Source organism: Teleopsis dalmanni, chromosome 1, assembly GCF_002237135.1.
Source record: "Teleopsis dalmanni isolate 2A chromosome 1, ASM223713v2, whole genome shotgun sequence".
Classification (NCBI taxonomy): Eukaryota; Metazoa; Arthropoda; class Insecta; order Diptera; family Diopsidae; genus Teleopsis; species Teleopsis dalmanni.
In genome coordinates this window covers 32154082-32175845 of record NC_051846.1, presented here as the reverse complement: position 1 = coordinate 32175845, position 21764 = coordinate 32154082, and the positions used below count along the sequence as shown (strand labels likewise).

Sequence of the window (21764 nt, the reverse complement as noted above, 5' to 3'; positions counted from 1 at the left end):
CTGCTACCACTGACTACAGCTTACACTCTTTTAGAAGCAAAACATTCTTTCAGACCTCTCTAAAGAAGGTTATAAGGAGCGCTACAATTGTGTTTGTTATTGTAAATATTAAAATCTCTTAAATTTATTACTTATAATTAAATTTTATTATTAATTATTATTATTATTAATTTTAAATTAATACTACTGAATGCAATTTGACCAAGTTTGATTATAAGAAAATCCAATTTTCTCACTGTGATGACCCGTAGATATATCAGTCTTGTGGTAGGTTTATTTACAGGTCATTGTAGTGCAGGTAACCATGAAGAATATGCCCTTCATATCTGTCGCAGCGGTGGGAAAGACGATGAAAGTGCCTCTCATCTGCTTTGTACTTGCCCAGAACGTATAATGCGGCGACATAATACTTTAGGGATCAACTTCCTTGAAAATCTTTGATCAACTGCAACACTCCCTTCTAACAGCATTTTAAGTTTAGCCAAAGCTGGTTTCATAGCCTGATCTTTTTATTATACGGTAACACTATGGCTACGGTAACACTATGGCCAACATGTCTAAATGTATCCCCTATGAATCACCGGTATAACGTTACCTAACCTAATATGAATTAATCTGTTAACCTTATAAGAAATAATAATAATGCCATAAGTTAGGTTAGGTTTAAGTGTGAATTTATATATCCAACTCAACGTAGACTGCCGTTGCGTTATCCTAAGGCCTTTATTATGAGGCCTTCCTAGTCATCCAGTTATTTTTGTGATAAGCAGGTGTCTCTGATTAGTACATATGTCAAGCAGGAGCTGCCTTACTTTAACGTCACCTTAATTTTAATTTTTCGTGAAATTTCTATAAGCCTTTCAATAGCAATCTCTGGTAGTTATTTTGTGTCCTGAAAATATTTATATATCTGATGTTGGAATCACTTACATTTATTTAACCTTTTAATTTTTCTTAAAAATTTTATAAAGCATCCGGTAACAGTTTTTTATAATTTTTTATAGTGTTCTTAAAATATGACTTCCCTATTCTAGTTCTAATTGTTCTTCTGCTTCTTGCAGGTATGGACATTTGCACAATCAAGTAGACTTATCAATCATATTTTTTTCTCTTAATCTTGAGACAAGCTCATCATTTCTAACTCATAAGATCAGCAGCTAAATAACAAAGTATTAATGCATGCCTGCTTATTAGACAATTACCGGTTATACTCAAGTTATTAGTAACGCTTTTGGTAATTATCAATGTACTTAGTTTTTTAGACCTGTCTAAATTTAAGTTCATTAGTTTATTTTTGCCGCAAGTGGTCTTATTTCACCACCTACTTAGTATTTTTTTTGCAGTAAGATCAAAAATCAAAATATTGCTTTAGCTGGGTTTAAAAATTCAAACCCAGCAATTTTGAAAGTCAAGTGTTAGATTAAGATAAATCACTTGTTCTAGATTAACTACAGTATCCCAGTAAATACATGTTATAGCAGACACACTCAGGCTAATAAGACTAATTTTATTTTTTTGGTGCGTTTTGATTCTTTTAAATGATAGAAAATTCTATAATCTATATAATCTATATCCATAAATTCTGTTATGATTAAGGTAGAAAATATCGGGAATGTATATTTGTTATCCAAAGACAAGATCTATCAATTTTAAAATTTTAGTATATGCATCAATAGTTGATATTCTTATAGATTCAATTGAATATATATTATCAGTTATCAGTTCAAGTTGAAAAGGACTTCAGTTACTTAACTCCTTCCTTGTCTACTTGCCTGATAATAGACTTACGTGTACTGATTGGTAAGTAAATATCTAGTAAATATTTGATAGTTTATGACATAAATTGGTCGTATAATTTCAAGTTTTATTAATATAAATTGGTCTTTAAGATCATATGGTTTCTTACCATCGGACAATATACTGTAAAACCAATTTTTATTTACGTTTTCTGTTAGAACCACAATATGGATACTAGTATATGATACTAGTATATACTAGTATATGTAATCTCACGCCAAAAATTTTTTTTAAATATACTGTGTACTTTTGCACATTGAGTAAGAAATTAAAAATCTGAAGCAGTTGTTCCTAACCTTTTTTTAACTAAGGACCATTATGATATTTTTGTTATTACCACAAAGGACCACAAAGTTTAAGAACAACAAACCGTATGATTATTTTAATATGCTTTTTGCATTTTTGATATAATGTATAATAAATTGTATAAGTGCATAGGCACATTATTATTATGGCTATAAAGCATATATATAATTACTAAAAGATTTTTGTACTTATTTTTTATTAAGTGAGGTCTCATTGAATAACCTATAAGCTATATTCATATCCATACCTGTTAAATTTTGATTCACGGAATCATCTTCGGGACTACTGTTTGGTAACCATAGGTCTAGGGTAAGGGTTTTAATACTTATTCCAGTACATTTTTTTTGTAAACTTTAAATAAATTTTGACAATATTGTTTTCTATTACATACAACCGCCCTTGGCAAAATTCTAGCTCCACCATAACGTTCAACTCTTTAACTTGTTTAAATAGAAATATTTAATAATACCAATTTAAATAATTTCAAGTTTATCACTAAAGAATTTTTATTTTTATTCAAAAGCAGATAATATACATATTTCATAAATTCAACTATGTAGTCACAATTTAAACAATTAATTCACAATTAATTTTTATTGAACAATTTTTTGCTTACTTTGCAATTATATATTTGAAAGCATACTATTATTTTATTATTATTCTGAAGTTCGTATTATATAAATTTTACTATGTATTTTAAAACTTTTTTATTAACTAAATTTAACTTTTTTAAATGTAAACAAAAAAATATAAATTAAATACATGCCACAATTTTAAGTCAAATCAGCAAAATATTTTTGGTTTAAATCAAATCATGAAAATGTACTTCAAGTGAAAAAATATTTAAATTTAATATGAAGGGAAAGTTTTTATAAAACTTAAATAATACATGAAATATTAATTTTATAGTATATTCAAAATGTCAATTAAAAAATTGTAATCATTTTAATGAAGAGTATCTCTCCAAAGTCAACCCTTCCTGGTAAAAGAATTATTTGTTTCTTAGTAAGCTTTAGTCTGTTGAAAAAATTGCATAGCAATCACTGATGTGTTTGGTGTGCTGACTGTACCAATCCTGATGGATCTTCAGGACAGCCCCAATCTCGACGTGGCGACCAGCGTTTTACTGTTTCTATAGCTACTTTCCCTGGAAACATTTCTTCAAAAATAGTACGATAATGAAAAGCTTCCTTTGTAGTGGGCGTATTAATTGGAAAACGTGACGCAGCTGTACTAAATTCATCATCACTTACATGACTGTTCGCCGTTTTCAGTATAGTTTCAATCAAACTATAACCAACGCCATCAGAAAACTGTTCTTTTTGCCGCCAAAGCACAGCATCGGGTAAGAAATCTTTTGCAAATGCAGCACGTAAAATATGCTTCTCAATGCGATTCTTCTGTATGCCACCTAAACAATTTAACGCACCCGGTATTTTATCTTCCGGGCGTATCGACATCACATAATTAACAAAAGCGGTATCCAGGAATGGTACACGCAACTCAAGACCCTTCGCCATAGACACTTTATTTGCACGTAAACAGTCTGACAAGTTCAGTTGTTGCACACGTGACACCAGTTCCTTATGGAACTCAACATAGTTTGGTGCTTTGAAAAAATACAAATAACCACCGAAAATTTCATCTGCACCCTCACCGGAAAATACCATTTTTATACCAGTACTTTTTATGTGCCTCGTCAATAATAACATGGGTATACTGCAACGCACCGTTGCTACATCATAAGTTTCAAGATGATATATAAGATCACGTATAATATCCAAAGCATCTGGAATTTCGAAAATAACTTCAGTATGGTCACTACCAATGTAATCTGCTACCAATTTTGCTGCTTTTAAATCGGGTGCATTACGTAAACCCACCGAAAAAGTTTTTAATTTAAATGTTGGATCACGTTCACGTCGCAGTTTTGTGGCTATCGAAGCCACCAAACTCGAATCTACACCGCCTGAGAGTAGTGCACCATATGGTACATCACATTGTAAATGTGTACGTACTGCTGATTCAAGTTTTTTTCGCAAAATAGATAGATCAGCTTCAATGTTCGGTATTTCAGTTACCCAACGTTCATGGAAAAATTTCTTGCGTTCTAAATTGCCAGGTTGTCCATAACGATATTCGCCAGGTGGAAACGGTTCCAATTTCGTGCAAAATTCAGCAATACATTTCATTTCAGATGATACCCATATATTACCACTGGCATCCTCACCGATATACATGGGTATAATACCAAATGGATCACGTGCAATGAGCACATTTTTCGTGTGCTTATCATAGAGCACAAATGCAAACATACCGGTTATGTACTCAAATAGATTGACACCATATTCTTCATAGAGTTCAATGATGACGTTGCAATCACTTTTGGGTTTGTAGTGTCCACGTTTCTTTGCTATCTCTGCGGACTGCTCCAAATAATTGTAGATTTCAGCGTTAGCCACAAGCAAAATGTTACCATCTTCAGATAATAAAGGTTGATTTCCAGTCTCAACACCTATAATCGCTAAACGTTCGTGTAGCAATGCTACGCCATCCTCCTGCACCAATTTGACACCTGTGTAGTCAGGACCACGATGTCGTTGCTTGCCACTCTGACGATATGCAATTTCTCTTAAACTGTGCAGTCTGCCGTGGTAGACTTTCGGTTCGATAGGTTGACCGTCTTTAGAAATTATAGCAAATATACCGCACATTTTATTTATTTATATATTTTAATTCACTTTAACTTTATTATTTATTAAATTTAACTTTGTTATTTTTGTTAATGTTTCACAGACGATTTTACCTCCACTTTTGATGTTTAATTATTGCGAGTTTAAATTCAACTAAGCGGTTTTAATTTCGAACGCCGCCTTTTAAGCACAGCATTCAGACACGTCAAATCATTTACGCATTTTGATAGCTTTCATATTCAGATCAAATCTATAATTATATTAGTTTTATTAATAATATTTTAATTTCTTAATTAAAGACTAAAAAATTCATTTTTGTTTCAAACTAATTCAAGTTTGTTAACTTGTAAATAACAAAGCACTGCACAGTGGTTCAATTTTATACAGAAAGTGACATAAAAAATGGAGGAACTTATCAAAGATTCACTAAATTAAGTATACGAAATACATTTGCCAATTTAAATTATGGATTCCAAAATGTGAATGACTCATCCACCTCCACGCCAATATCCATGCAACATAAAAAACAAAAAAAAAAAATTGTGTGTAAATGTTTCAAAACGTATCAATGAAAAATGATACAGGTGCTCCCCGTATATACTAAAACTCTACTTCTCTCTTATCTTTATGGTACGAGTATATAGTCTCTTGGCTTGTTCCCGTATGTACTAAAACTCCACTCTTTTCTTATTCTTACGTTACGAGTACATAGTTTCTTGGCTTGTCCCCGTGGCTATCAGTGAGGACAAAGTATATATTTTTAAATGTATAGAATAAATTCTACATATATATAATATCTCTTGAATACATCTTGAAGTATGTTGCCCAATAAATTTACCTATATATCAAAACTAAATCTTACAACATCTTCAATGGATAATATTGAAGAAAATTGATTTAAGATTAATTTATTTATTATTTAAAGGTACTTATCTTACTTCTATAAAACAACAGATCCAAAATTGATATATTGTTCTACTATAACATAAATAACCCTAAGTCTATGATTGCAAGATCAATCGTCCCGCACTGATGAGGAAGCCTAAAAAATTGGAAAGTTGACAATTTTATATAGAAGAGAACAATATTAATAAAAATAAATACAAAAATTATATAAACAGTTTTTTATTTTACGATAATTTACGATACGATAATTGCCTTTAAATAATAAATTTTTATTATTTTATAACCAAACGAATTTAATAAAGAGTTTTTGCGAGCTAATGTATCAAATTTTTTATTGTTGTTAAAAATAAAAATCAAGAAAAAGAAACCACGATTTTTTTTACAATAATTTTTATTTCATCGATATTTCGGCTTTAGTCTAAAATTATCATTAGAAAATTTTAAATAATAAATAAATAAAATAAAAAGGTGAACTCTAAATGAATAAAGTAAAACAATAATTTTAATCTCTGACTGTAATCTATCATTTAATTTTGAAATCAAATCCTTTTTTAAGACAATAAAAATTTTCAGAAATATTAATAGATCCATCACTAAACTGTTCCATCACTTTTCTATTAATATCTCCAAACTAGTATTAAACTACTTACGAGTACTACCTTTGAGTAAGATGTTGCAAGTTTTCACTAATTTTATATCAGGTTTGGGTTTAGAAAAATATCATGTAGTTCCTTAGATTCTGTCACGAAACCGTTTATATGATTACGTAGAGTTTGGAGATGAAAAAACTATTGCCCTGTCATAATAATGCCATTTTAGGAGTATTTTCAATTATTCAATATGAAGTTAAAATTACTTAGACAAATTGTTCCAAAATTAAAAAAGATTCAGACGACTTTTGACATATCATTTTGCCATTAAGAGGTAGATTTGTCTACAGTATTTTAAAAGAATTTTAAACAAATTCCTTATAGTGATTTAGTTCTGAATCTTCTGGATCTCTTTATTTTGAAGTAGTTGGAAAGCACAAAAAAACCACAGTTGGAGACTTTAAGCCGCTAAAACCACCTCTTAGGAATGAATGGAGAAGATTTTCACCACAATATGGACACTTCATTCCAGTAGTTGGAAGAGAGAGATAAGAGGAAGTGGGCTAGGGTAGATGAGGAGTAGGTGAAGGGGGTGAGGTTATTACGTTTGGGTAAATGGGAGACTTTGTCACAACAGCCGGTGTCGTAGAGCGGGATTATGGGAGCATCCGAATCCCGTTAATTGCAGTATAGCATAAGGCATTGGGAAGATTTGAAGCGCAGGACTTGGACAAGATCAACTTGAAATTCATTATGACTACAGCATAATTTCTATAAGTCGTATTTAAAATAAAAAAATTAATTTAAATATAAAACAGTTAAGTTTTTGAGATCGTTAAGTTTTTGAAGAGATCGTCGATATTAGTCCAAAGCTAAAGTTAATAATAAAATAATTACAAAGTAATGTAATGATAAATAATAAATATATTGTATGATAAATGATAAAATATATAATGACATTCCAAAATTGCTGACTAAATATTAATCTTTTATGAAAAGTAGATGCGATAATGCCACTTATTTACAAAAAGTCAAATTTGAAAATTTATTTACGCCCATTTCTTCTCAAGATTCTATTTCAAAGTACGTTTATGAGAAGATTTATTGCAAAATTAAAGAAGATTTATATAGATTAGATTTAGATGTTGGTTAGCTTTGTTATTTTTAATTTTTATAAATTTGGCTGGACCAACAGTTTGGTTGGCTGGTTGATTGCAGTGGCAGGCCATGAGTTAACTTAGCATGTACCTCAAGTAGCGATTTTTGGTTGGTTTGCTACCACATTTTTCGCAAAAACTCCTAAGATAGAAGAATATAGACTAAATCCATCCTGTTGAATTTAGATAATTTAATAGGGCTTTCGTCACTATCGTTGAACAGTATTATTAGCTGGCAAAGAAACACCTTCCCAAAAATCTATTTCTGGTTTCCAAAGCTGGACGTTCACAGAGAAAACGTGTAATGATTTCTTTTTCCTGCAGGTTTTCACAACTTCTGCAGTGAGGATTTTGAGGAAATGCACAGAGTCTCTGAGTGGGTTTTAAAACATCAATGACAAGAAAAAACTGCAATAAGCCCTGCAGTGTTTACACGATCCCTTAATACTTTGTCCTAAAAGTTGTTATTATAAACTTATGAATACATTTACATTTTTACTTCGTAATAAATTACAATTTCAAGAACCATAAGCGACCAAAGTTATAAATATGAAGAAGTTCATATTCAAATAAAAACTTTTCTGTGGTTATCGAAACTATTCAACAGAACTTAACTGTATTTTTAATTTTTTGATGCTGTTAGATGGCACATTGACTATTCGTTACATATGTGTATATTTGAGCTAAGTGAACATTATCTAAATGAGTAAAAAAAAAGAAGGGCTGTTCATAGTTAATATAAATACAATTGCGTTATTTAATTAAATACTTAAAAAAATTATGTTTCACTATATAATTTTTTTTTTGCTAAAGTGAAATCTAATCATAATAGATTTTTTTATGAGCAAATTAAATATTTAAATGAAGTTAAAGAAGGATAAAATGTTTTGAAAACTCTTTCGATTTATACCTTTAAAAACTCATCACTATTCATAATTTATTAAACATTAAAACTGTAAATATTTATTTATTATTCTTATTAAACACTGTACTATTAAGTGAAACTGTCAGTTATTATTAACAATTTGTTATTAAGTAGAGTGTTATTGACTTAGTACGTACTGATTACATCAGGACAATTTATGGCAATTATCTTGCTGGGGTGTTGAAGCTATGTAAATTGCCATAAGCGTTTCACTGATCACAAATAATTTTATAATTTGAAATTAATTTCGTGCAAATTAAGCGTAAAGATAATATATTTAATTAAAATTAGATTATTTTAGTTTTTAATTATATATATTAACCAACTATTTATTTTTTATTGTGTTATTAAATTTTTGGTTGCTATTGTGTCTTTAAATTGGTTTAAAAATATTTTTGATGTTCTGTGTTATAGCTGAGATAAAAAACCCCTTACATATTAAACTACCTTCAACATTAAATGAAATAATAAATTAAAAATAATGACTAAATAAATATAAAATAAATTTCCGGTTCCAATAAAAATGAAAATTGTATTAAATACTCATATTTATTTATATTAGATAATTTAAAAAATGAAGTCATCATAAATTTCTGCAGTATATACACGTCACCTATTTAAACGTTCTGCGCTTCTTCAAAATATATTTCAAAAAGAGATTCAACATTCAATGGATCTTCACGATTTGAGTACGATGTTTCTTTCTACATGTCATTCCCAAAATCTGGTTGTAAATCTAATGTGTACGCAAGGGTTTGCTTTAGATAACGATAAAAAAGAGGGACTAAATGACATGATATTGAACTGGTATATAAGTGTTTATTAAACTCCAGGTAAAAATTATATTCTCTGGAATTTTCAATTTTTTTTTTAGATTTTTTATTACCATGTTTATTATATCAAGCCGATTTTTGAACATTACGTTAGGTTGGAGTGGCGACCGAGAAATTTCATTTGAGCTTAAATAATGGCCCGTTGTGGTATCACAAGAATAGCGTTGGTTTGTATATAGACAAAGTGATCACCATACGAGCAACGCCGAAAAAGGCAACGAATCGAGAAATCGGGACATTGTATAACACAAAGTGATAATTGTGAACTATTTGATCAAAATTGCAAGTATAGATAAGTATATGATACTCATAAGAATAAGATCTTCGATATCACTTGTTAAGAATACTGGATTAGTAAAATGTTGAACTGTTTTTTGTACTCAAAAAGTGAATTTTACACAATATCTTTTTATGTTTGGAATCAGATTATGGATACTAAGTCAAATTAATTGGCTCTTTTTATTATGTTTATAAAATACAAAACCATATACCTATATTAGATACATTCTTTTTATTTCACTAAAATAAAATATTTTTAAACAGAAATTAAAAGAAAAATGATTATTTTAATCAAAAACAATTTATATATTAGTTTAGTAAATACTTTACTACTCTTTGTATTATATACTAGTGATACTAGTGACGAACTATATAGTAGATGACACTATAAATAGTTTTAAATTTTTTGCTACTATTGATGATTTCATTAAACTATCTAATATCTTCCTTAAAACTAATGGCAACTCTTTTTTAAGTCACAACATACAATATTTAGATATCCCAACCTTTTTGATACGTATAAGAAATTTATATTGCCTTTTAAACGGAATCTAGGTAACATAATATAAAATCCATGGATTTATCGTTTATACATATTTTTGGGTTTATATTTTTTTCTTATCTTACAATATACATTCTGTTATGGTTATTTATTTATTTTAGTTATTAAGTGGTGTGTTTATCGATAGTCGATTAATAATTTGCCTTCATTACAAAATACAAGATATTAATCTTATAATTCTTATTTAGTTTGTTTGAATTTATTTGTAAAACTTATGTGGAATGTTATGTGAGATGTATTCAGTTTAATATAATATGGGAATATAATATTTAATGCAGTAATAATATGAATCCGGTTTGTAAGATAATAATTGTTGTAATTAATAAAGTACTGTGAATATATATATGACAGCAATAAATAGATGGAATATGTTGATAGATTTGTAAGAAAGTTTTAATAATACAGATAAATTTGTTTTGCTTTGCTTATATTGATAATCATTAAACAATACATTCTCAAGTTTGACGAAAAGAAAACTCTGCCCTTCTTTTACAAAAAAAAAATAACATTGATATGTCGATGAGATAACTATCTACGAGGAAATAAGTCTACTATAGTTTTGTTCTTCAGAAGAAGATAATGTGTACTTGTTTGAGTGTAGTTCACTACGACATATGTTTTACAAATAATTGTTGAGGGAGATAACCCTGGGTTAGGCGGCCTATTCTTCAAATAGAGAACAAGGGAGGAAATAGATCTCATATACAGTTAGATACAAGTTTAATAAATAATTCCAAACGGACTAAACTAGAGTTATAAAACTAATATCTTACATAAAGTAGTAAGATAGCAAAGTATCAATCAGATATAGATAGTTTTTGAATCTATTGAATAAAAAAAATAAAAAAGTAACCTTTACTGAATGCTTATTATAATATACTAAAAGAAAATATGAACCTGAAAAAATATTTTCGCGATAAGTCGTTTCGTTACTCGTGATACTCACATAAAGCAAACTAATGAGCACACAGTATAAAATGTTTAGAAAAAACCTGCTAGAAATGTATCAAGTCATTGCTATTATTTACCTGGAGAAAATATGATATTATTATTTATTTATTTCTATTTAAGCCAGTGCACTTAAGCACTTTTACTCTTTCTTAACTCGAAGTATTTTTCAAACCCTTCTTTACGCCTTGACTGGATTATTGTTTATCATTTCATCAGACTAAGCAATAATTGACCTCACATCTGCATACCTCCCCGAGGAGCCTGTAACCATTCTGAGATTTGATAACGCAGTGTTGATAAGTCTGTCAGTTTTCGTAAATAATTTCAGGGCTCTATCCTTTATGTATTTTTTGATGGGATCAATCCGGATATTATCACAGACAATTTTCATGTCGACGTTCATACTCCCTTAAAGTTATATATAATTGTCCTTTACTAGATAATAAAAAATTGAGTTATTATTAACTGATCAGAAGAATATAAACGGATGTTTCATTAGTCTTTGATTATATTTATAACTTTAAAGACCTATATATAATTTTTAAATGATCGAATATTTTTCATAACAAGTTTAATTTTAATCACTATGATTATTAAACTGATTTTAATACAAAAATATATCATGTATAAAATTAATGGAATTTTAATTGACAAAAAATTATTTAGTTTTAGGTATAAGATAATCTATTTGTAAGATATTATAAATAGCTAACTAATTATAGCTATTTATATAAATAGTGAGATATTTATAGCTGTGAACCCATAGATTGTAGTCATAAAAATGTAGATTGGTGTATTCTTTGGTTTTCTGTACCTCTATTCCTCTACATACTTTGTTTCTTGAACGACAGCATCAGTTCGTACATTTATCGCACATTGTTAGGAAACACCCTATATAATAAATGAAAAAATTTATATATTTTATTAATAATTTCACACTTAACTCATAGAACGAAAGTAGTAAATTATTTAAAAAAATATTTATTATTAAAAATAATAGATTATTTTATTACCTAAGTTTATTTTTATATAACATATATTTTTTGTATTTTGATATTAGCAATAATGCAAGCAACCAATATAAGGTGTGACAAACATGGTAGGCGAGGTTTGACGAAGTCTTATCTTTCCAGAACTTTATGGGAACATTTTTTTTTTGGTGAGTGATGTGAAATAATTACGAAAAAATTAAATTAAAAATTAATAATATATGGAAAAATTTTTAATAAATAATATTAAAAACATTAATATTGTGCAAATGATGTGATCGCTGAGTAATTAAGTTTTTTTTTATATACGATACCTACAATTTGTGGGAATTATGATGAATATCCTCATCCAAATATAAAATTAATTTAAATATAGTTTGGGTTTAAATTTGATAAAATAATATGATCTGTGAAATGATTTGAGAAATACTGAAAAAATATTGAAAGAATAAGTGGCGATTAATTTTCTTGAATTTAATTACTTTGTGTATAATTTTTACTACATTTACATTTCCTCTTTACATTTTCATACATATATAGTGTCAGTAGGGTACATCAAATTTATATCGAGGTTTTTAAAAAATGGAGACGACATAGAAAATCATATAAGGTATATAATGCATAAAAGTACTATATAAATATTGTAATACTGACTAACAGTCAGGTGGATATAATAGGACTCATGTACCAGGTGCAATTCAAACTGTTATTGGAGTGCATTGACAAGCTTAACATACTTGGCTGGAGCAATCAGGTGCACTTAACACGAATTCCGGGGCATGCTGGAATCCAAGGCAATGAAGTAGCGACAGGAAGAGGCGTTGCTTCAATAATGATAGGCCCAAAACCTTACTGCGATCTAGGCAAAGAAACTTTATCCCTTCTAATGAACGGTGCTGAGGAAAAGGAAAGTGAACTATATTGGAAAGAGTTACCAAGACTATCACAATCTCAAGTGGTTTTATGGACTTACTACCAAAAAAACCTTTAGGAATTCCATAAAACTAACCAAGAATAACTCAAGATCACTGTAGATTGAATAATGGTCTAACAAAGTTAGGAACCCAATCCAATTCAGAATGCAGATACTGTAGAGAAAAGAGAGAAACCGCATATCATGTGTTATGTTAATGAACGGAATTGATAAACAAGCGAAAGAAACACCTAGGAGGGATTTAGGAGGGAACATAAAGTTTCAAAGCTAAGAAAGATAGGCTCTAGCCTTATATCTTAAAAGAAATCTGACTTGAAGAAACACTCGATGTTTTAGAGAAAAGGTGGAGAAAGCCAAAAACTACCACTAGTTGTAGAGATGTTCTGAGAGTAATGGTTACACTTAATTCTCCACTAAGATGACCTAATCAGTAGAATCAAAACAATAGTTGAACTTAACCGTAAAGTATATAGATTTTAAGTTGTTGAGAATATCAAACAACATTGTTACTATAAATTTGATAAAAAAAACTTAGTTATTCCATTTTTCATATTTTATTGTCGCAGCGTTGACTTCTTTAAGTAAACATGCTAAATAAACATTACTTGAGTAGAAAAAAATTTTAATTATATTTTATGCGCAGGGAAGTGATTTGCATATTCTTTTTTATGACTGTAAATGGTAGGCAGTACCATAATGTATGCGAACGATGATTAGTAGCACCAAAAAAATTAAAAATGATTTTAACTGCCATGTCAGAGTTTAAACGGTGAGTGCTCCTTCTTTTGTTAATCAAAGGAGTTAAATGGCAACGTAAATGCGAAAATTTTTTTATGTCTTTCACAAGCCATAAAGCACGTAGCTCTATCCATTTTCTCCTAGATAGGAATATGCATAGGATTTTAAAATGCATAGGCAACATGACACGGAACATGGCTCGGAACACTTTTGTGAAAAGTGTTAAATGCTAACAAAACAGAAGAAGGATTCATTTATGCATGCAAACGACACGTGCAATTGTGTCAGTCACACAATGCAGACAGGATCCGTAAGAGTTTGAAATAATCCTTCGTAAAAAATTATTAAAACGATGAATATGCAAGTTTAGAAAGCTAGAAGTCAAAAATATAATTTTTATAAGCATAAAATTTTATTTTAAACTGAGTAAACAACGTCTAAATAAACGATATTTTAAATTAATTTTAAAATAATCTAAATTATTTCCATTTTTTACATAGGTACAACCCACAAACTCAATGTTGAGCTATCTCGACACTTTTAAATGCTGTTAATAGATATACTGGTACATTAAACTATGATTAAACTGTGATTGTATCAAAGGAAATTTAAAAATACTTTTAAAAAATAGATGATACTATGATTAAAACATAAAAAGTATCTACCCTTTTAAATTTAGTACCATTTTAGATATATAAGCTTTATTCAAAAAATTTAAAAAAAATTCCTTAGTTATAAATGTATAAAATTACTGAATCGAATGTTAAACACAGAGTTTCTTTGCATAAAGTTTACTTTTGCAGAGTTAAGATTTTTCAATAAGTATTCTTCTGCTAGATTATGTAATGATAATGATGTAGCCAGCATAATTGGTGAACGGAGCACCTCCTTCACTTACGAAGAAAACATGTACAAATGTGTTACAATAATTACAGTAACTATTGATATAAAAAATCATATATAAAAGTGAAATTCTCCAGAAAATCGTTTGTATCTTAGAGACTATTTGGAGCATTCATCCAAATGGCGCCTGGGGTATGAAAGACCCTTCGCTTTTCGATATGTCACTGCTGTTCACATATACAATTGCTTAATAATGGACTGGCTGGAGACTTCAGTTCCTTAGAAATTCACATGAGTATGTGTTCCAACAGTTAGGGTTTGAATACAGACCGTCACTCTTTACAGAACGACTGTATCGGAAGGTAGTTATGTGAGGGGTTAAAAATATGATATTAATTGCACATTTATTGTCAAATATTCCACTATCAATTTTTCAGTAAAGAAAAATATTTCGCCAACTTATTGTCTACCTATTACTCTCTTTAACTTTGAACAACTGTTGCTACATATGATAATTATATGTATATACATTGCTTAGTCGAAATTTATAGCTCAACTCCCGCATATGCAGGCAGTAATGTGTAATTTAGTATGAATTTAAAAGTTCTTAATATATTGTTGGTAAATCATTTCAATAAATCACAAAAGTCATAATTTTAATCCCATTTACTTAAAAACGCTTGCAACACAATCAGCCAAAAAGTAAAAATATCTACATGCCTACAATCATACAGTCTGAAAACAAACACAGGTACTCGTATGAGAAATCTTTTGAAATATAAATGTAAACACAACATCGAACTTACCGGCATTTTATATGCAAGTTCGAACCAAAAAATGTAAAACCAAGTAACACCGCCATTTTAACATTCCGTTAACATTAACATGTTAAGCGAAGTTTAAAAAGCTTTTAAAAGTATTTTTAGAAAAACAAATATTAAAACACTTTGATGTATTTGAAATATATTTAATTTAAAATATATACTAATAATAAAAATAAAATAATTGTAATAATTAATTTTTGTTTATGTAAATTATAATTACATTACTTGCAGTTTTATAAAATACTGCAGAATAACTTAACAGCGAAAAGCTTTGTGTTAACATACATTTTTGTGAAATATGTTAACATCTGTGCCGCAGGCAGCAGTAACTGTTGCTGTAAGTGTTGATAGAATCAGTTGCCGTTAAAATTGCTAACAGTACGCAACGTAAAGCGGAAGTTGCGTATACGCCGTGCAAAACGAAGATGAATGCTGAATGTTAGCGACGAACTGTTCGTTTTGTTTACAAAGAATTACATATTTTTTCTTTGTAATAATTTATATCCGGTTGGCTTATTATGCGCATATAAAATAGTAACTAAAGTGCCGCCAATGTTAACAGGTTGTACGCGGTGCGAGCGGTAAAGTGTTTTTTAATAATTCTTTAAATAAAATGTGTTGGTTGATAAGAAATTCGAAAAAAAAGTCATAATTAAAAAATATTTGAAATAAATATTTAAAGAAAAAGTTGAATTAAACAAGAAATTTGATAAAAATACAAATAAAGTGAAATGTTTAAAAATCTTTATTTATGATTTTATGTTAAGTGTTTTAAAGCGAATTTAAAAAGTTTTAATAAAATAAGAAAAATTAAATGATATTAAATTGAAATTTACATGAATAATTTATATGCAAATCAGTTGCAAAACTCTTTCATTTCTAATTAAAACATTTAAAGGTACGTAATTTTTCCGTTCATTATCTTTTGTACACACAAAGAAAAAAGGATTAAAATTATGCACTTAGGCTTTTTCTTAAAGTTTTACTAATTTTCTTTCTTTCTGTACTTTAATTCTGTTACTTTCCTTTAGTCTTTCGTCATTTCGAGATTTAAACTAAAGCCGCATCAGTTATATTAAGATTTTTTCCACATTTTAGACCTTAAGGGAATACACTTTTTATTATCTTTCAACGTTAAAATAAAATATTGAAAGGAGTTCAAAAAGGACAACAAATTAGCATTTGTTTATCAAGTGCAAACATAGCGAAAAGCAAAAAAAAATTATTTCTTTTTAGCAAATGTCCATTTAAATTTACACTTAAATGCCATTCTAAGGATATTCAAAACATTTTAATGGCAGATTACTTTTTTGTACTTCAAAAATATGGATTAGAATAATAAATCATGCTCTTGGCTATGCAAATTGAAACGAATTCAGAATTAATGAAGAAAAGAAATAATACATTTTTGTACAAAACAAAAAATTCTGAATTTGTATGCAAATATATTATATTAATTAATGGTGAATTAAGAATTAATTAGAATAATTAAGAGCATGTAAAAAATAAAAAAAATAATAACTTTCAAATGTGCATAATAACCACAAGAAGGGTATATTAGACTACAGATAGGTCGCCCGTGGGTCAGTTGCGTTACCATAAGGATGTAGGAAATAATTCGAATATTTATAACATAAATATACGAGTATGAGATATATAGAAAAATTATTTACAAATGTGTGTGTGTGTGTACAAAATATTGTTGAGGTAAGTCTGTATGTTAGAATTAACATAGATCGCCTAATGATCTGTTGTGTTTCACTAAAACTGTTATTATATGGTGTCTCCCTACTAATGACTTAAGGAGATGATAAATTAAATTAAAGCATATAGTAAAAGTTAAACAACTAATGATGTCTTCCTTAATTATTCATGATGTTAAACTAGAAAAATAATTTTCTATTTGTTAACTGAATATTTAAAGTTTATTATGTATTTCTACCATTAGAATAAAGACCTTAGGTTACACAAAAGTATTTAAATCATGCTTTAAGAAATAAATGTGTTGAATTGCTTTTAAAAAAGAATTACGATACTAAAATTTTTGGAAATATTTTAATTATTTATTTTTGTTTTAATTTTTGAGTCGTTACTTCGAAAATGTTTAAATGCGGTTATTTATTTGGTCTTATTTATGGTAAACTATATGACTTACTTATATTCAGTAAAATGAAAGATTGTTTGAGCCAGTGCACTTAAGCAGTTTTACTATTTCTGTAACCATCTGAGCCTGTAACCATTTTGAAATTTGATAACGCGGTATTGGTAAGTCTGTCAGTTTTCGCAAATAATTTCAGGGCTCTATCCTTTATGTATTTTTTGATGGGATCAATCTTGATTTTCCTGAGGATGTCATTCGTCCTAATGTACCATGGAACTTTGGAAAATCTTCTTACTAATTCCATAAATTATTTATAAAGACCATATATATATTATTAGTGCATTAAAAGTTTTCCAATCATAAGAAAGAATAGTAAACCAAAAAAATTTTTTTTTAATGAGCGGTACTGAAATTCAAATAGCAAATAAAAAAGCTATACCTGTATATGTCACAAAAGATATTTAATAATTATTAAAGAATTTCGTATTGCGATCTAGAGATCTATTGTATCTGCTTTATGTACTCAAAGTATCAAAAATATTTCACAGAGCCTACTTTCTTCACATAATATTAGATGCTCACTTAGGTATTTCTATGAAGGGAAAATTTGTAGCTGCTTTGTAATCTCATTCTCTTTGAAAGTCTACAAGTGCTATTAGAGTAAATTTGGAATTTTGAAATGTCATAATTTAACCTATAGTACCGATTTAGAGTTTCAGTAATAATTTTTTTTTATTTTATGTTGAAGCTGTTTTGAGCCAGTGCACTTAAGCAGTTTTACTCTTTCTTAACTTGAGGTATTTTCAAAACCCCTCTTTACGCCTTGACTAGGTTATTGTTTATCACTTCATCAGATAATTTTGTATTATCTGATGATAATTTTTATATTTACTTGGACAAAATCCTTAATCAATTTAAAATAAAAATCCCTGTAATTAGACTGCAGTGATTGCGGTAAGACTAATAGATTACCGCAGTATAGACTTTTCTGTTTCTACTTTTCTTCCTAAATCAAATACTAATTTAAATAAATTCTTATTTTGTACAACATAGTTAAGATATGAAAATAATTGTCAGAAATAACGCTAACAATAAATTAACAATAAATAATAAAAATGTTGTTGTAGTAATTTAATACTATTTAAAATAGCTCTCTATTAAAATAATAGATTCTATTAAGAGACACGGTTTCTTTCGTCATAATTGCCTTTAAAAATCAAAAACAGTATAGAATTGCAATGGGAAGCAAATGAATACAAAATATTTGTTTAAATTTTCTATTTTCACCTAATGGAATCATAAAATAACATTAGCATAACTTCACTGTTGTAACTTCCTAAATAAGGTTCTATACTTATTAAATAATGCCTCTACAAAAGAATATCATTAAAATTTAACAATTAAAAAATAATTATATATACTTAATTCAATTATTTAAGTAGTTTAAGATTTCGATCTAATATAGAATAGTAAATGAATTTAGTAATAAAATTTTCACAGCAAATTAACAAAACTCCAGAAAAATGTACGAACATAAAAGTCAAGTACGGTTTTGGGTCAGTTGGTTAAAGGGCGCTGACTCTAAGTTTCAAATTTGGCAGAGTACGACTTCAATCATTGACACTTGCAGTCTCAAAAAATGATTAACTACTAATTAAATATAAGAAATAATTCCAGGACCACTAAGAATGGGTATTTTACAATACTCGAAGCAACTGTATGCTCAGCCAAAAATTGAATTAATAAAATAAAACTAAAACTTTGTTGTTGTGTTTTAGTGCTGTTCAAAATATGTCTCTATTAAAACAATGGTTTCTATAGTAATCTGATTTAAAACTTTCACACTTAAATTACTTAATATAATTCAGAATTTGACTTCAAAAATCACGTATCTTTGAGTACTGATAGTCCTAAGATAGAAACATATTTTTAGAAACATAGAAACATATCATATATACTATTACTATTACCTTGCAATTTGATTGAAGGAAAATAATGGTAATATTAATATGAAAATGTTGAGATAAATATCTATAATAAATGAAGGTAAATCAACATAAATACTTAGATATTACATTATGTTATAACATAATGTTATAATGTTTTTAATTTCAAGTCCAGAATTTCTCAAAAAATCCTATTTAGTCAAATGTAAGGGACTTCTAGAACCAATATCTACTCAATATTTATTAACAATTAATACAAAAAAAAAAATTATAATATTATAATCGGGTATCTGTTTTCAATTACTACAGAAGACTACTTGGACGTATATATGTCGTTACTTTCGTCATTGATCAGCCATATTCAGTGCGAAGTGATTACCAGCCCGAAGTGATTATTTAGGATAACCTTTTAGGGGATGAGGGGACTAACAGTGCTTCAAACAGGTGTACATAACCGTTTTGATTATGTACATGGGTGTATAGTTCTTGTAGATTTCATTAATTTTTTAGCACTACAATAACCTATTAGAGTTATATGCTATTAGAAATGGGTTTGTAGTTATTAGTAAAATCAGCTTTACTGATATATATTATTTGTAATTACAAATTTATTTTTCAGTTTATATTTATGGTATCAATCACAATTACTTTAAAATTATTACTTACTTGATATTTGGATTTTCTTTCGAAATCTGCATGAAATGGCTTGAAGATTAATGGAATCTCATTGGAGTCTACGGAATTTTCTCTAGATGAACATAGATAGCTTTGTCATTTAATTAGTGAAAATAAATGAAATGTTTGATTAAATTTATTTATTTTTGGATTTTTTTGCTTAACTGGTGCTGTTTTGAATAAATAAATATTTTATATGCATTATTTTTTTGTTCATTTTAATAGAAAGTAATTTGTACATTTTTAATTAGGCTAATTGGTTATCGTTAGAAAAATATAGTGTATAGTATGTAATCGTCTTTAGACTATAAGTTATTTACTATATATTATTATTGACCAATTATCTCGTTCAAAAATATATAAATAAAATGTGGTCATTAAAATAATAAATTATAGAAAGTGTTTTGTTAAAAATGAACTCTAAACTTTTCCTTTGTCGACTTCATCATTTTACTCTTCACTATTCTACATCATTATAGTGTAGAGCTACCGATTAGATTATATATATTTGAACTAAGTTCAGCATTGGCTGTTTGCGTGAGTGGAATAATAGCGTTGACTTCATAAAAGATGTGAACTCAATTTAGTAGGGCGATTTATGTACAGCGTGACATTTTCAATATGTGAGTTAATTACTTTAGCAAATAACGTTGACGATTTTTGCAGTTAACTTTTCCACATTTTAAAATGTCATTGTATGAAATCATAACACATTGCGGCCAATATATTAACCCACCAAAAAATGTAAGGATTTTTTTTTGTTTTTTGCTTAATTAATCTCTATAGTTTATTAGATTAAATAATAGTGTACAATGGGAAGGAAAATATATATAGGTATATATATTTTAATTTTAAGCTGGAAATTGATAGAATTTTTTTCTTGACTGTTTGTTGCAAATGTTATGTATTGCTATGGATATACAATGGAATATGAATATGCTATGGATAACTATATAATATAATGGATATATATCTTCAATGCTATATTGAAGAATTTTTAACACAATCATTTTCATTTATTTGCTAACTTCTGTAGTTATATCTCTCAATTTTTTTTCATATCTAATTGTAAAGTGCTACATATTACTAGTAATGAAGAATTTTGATCACAATATTTTTTGCCTTATGAGCTAACTTGGTAGCTATATTTCTCACTATTTATTTTGACTATTGTAATGCGATATTTTTGACTTCATTAGGTTATTTGGTAGCTTTATTTCACATTTTTATTAATTTTTACTTTTTTTCAAATATCATTATTATTATTATTAAATAATAGGCTATGAATGCACCAAGATCTAAAAGATCTATTGTACGCCTAAATGCCCCCCTAAAACATTTCTAGACTATTTATAAGTCTTGTAATTGCTCTGGGCTTAATTTACATATTTGATTTGGGATTAAGATCCCGCTTACAAGGTAGTCGAGTCTACATCTTGCCGCCACTAGGCAGTTGCATAGAGTATGTTCTGATGTTTCCTTCTCCTCATGACAGAATCGACAAAAAATCACTTTCTACCGCACCTATATTCTTCATGTGGTAATTAAGTCTACAGTGTCCTGTAAGAAATTCAGTGTATATTTTAATATCGTTTCTACTAAGGTTAAGGATAGCGTCAACTTTGAAGTGTTCAGTATTAATGAATCTACTTGACTGTCGCATGCCTGTCTGGGCTCTCCAGTGTTCAAGTCGATTTTGTTTCTTCCGTTCACAT

The 21764-nt window shown here is 28.4% G+C and overlaps 1 protein-coding gene across 1 annotated transcript; it reads right to left on the bottom strand.

Moving 5' to 3' along the window:
• Window positions 1-3073: 3073 nt before the first annotated feature.
• LOC119670968 (probable asparagine synthetase [glutamine-hydrolyzing]) lies at window positions 3074-4823 on the bottom strand. Its single transcript, XM_038081428.1, has one exon. The coding sequence runs from the start codon at window positions 4815-4817 to the stop codon at window positions 3144-3146; it is 1674 nt and encodes a 557-aa protein (XP_037937356.1). The 5' UTR covers window positions 4818-4823; the 3' UTR covers window positions 3074-3143.
• Window positions 4824-21764: the final 16941 nt, after the last annotated feature.

Excerpts from the sequence above, each read along its gene's own strand:
- LOC119670968 (XM_038081428.1), bottom strand. The coding sequence starts at position 4,817 with ATGTGCGGTATATTTGCTATAATTTCTAAAGACGGTCAACCTATCGAA.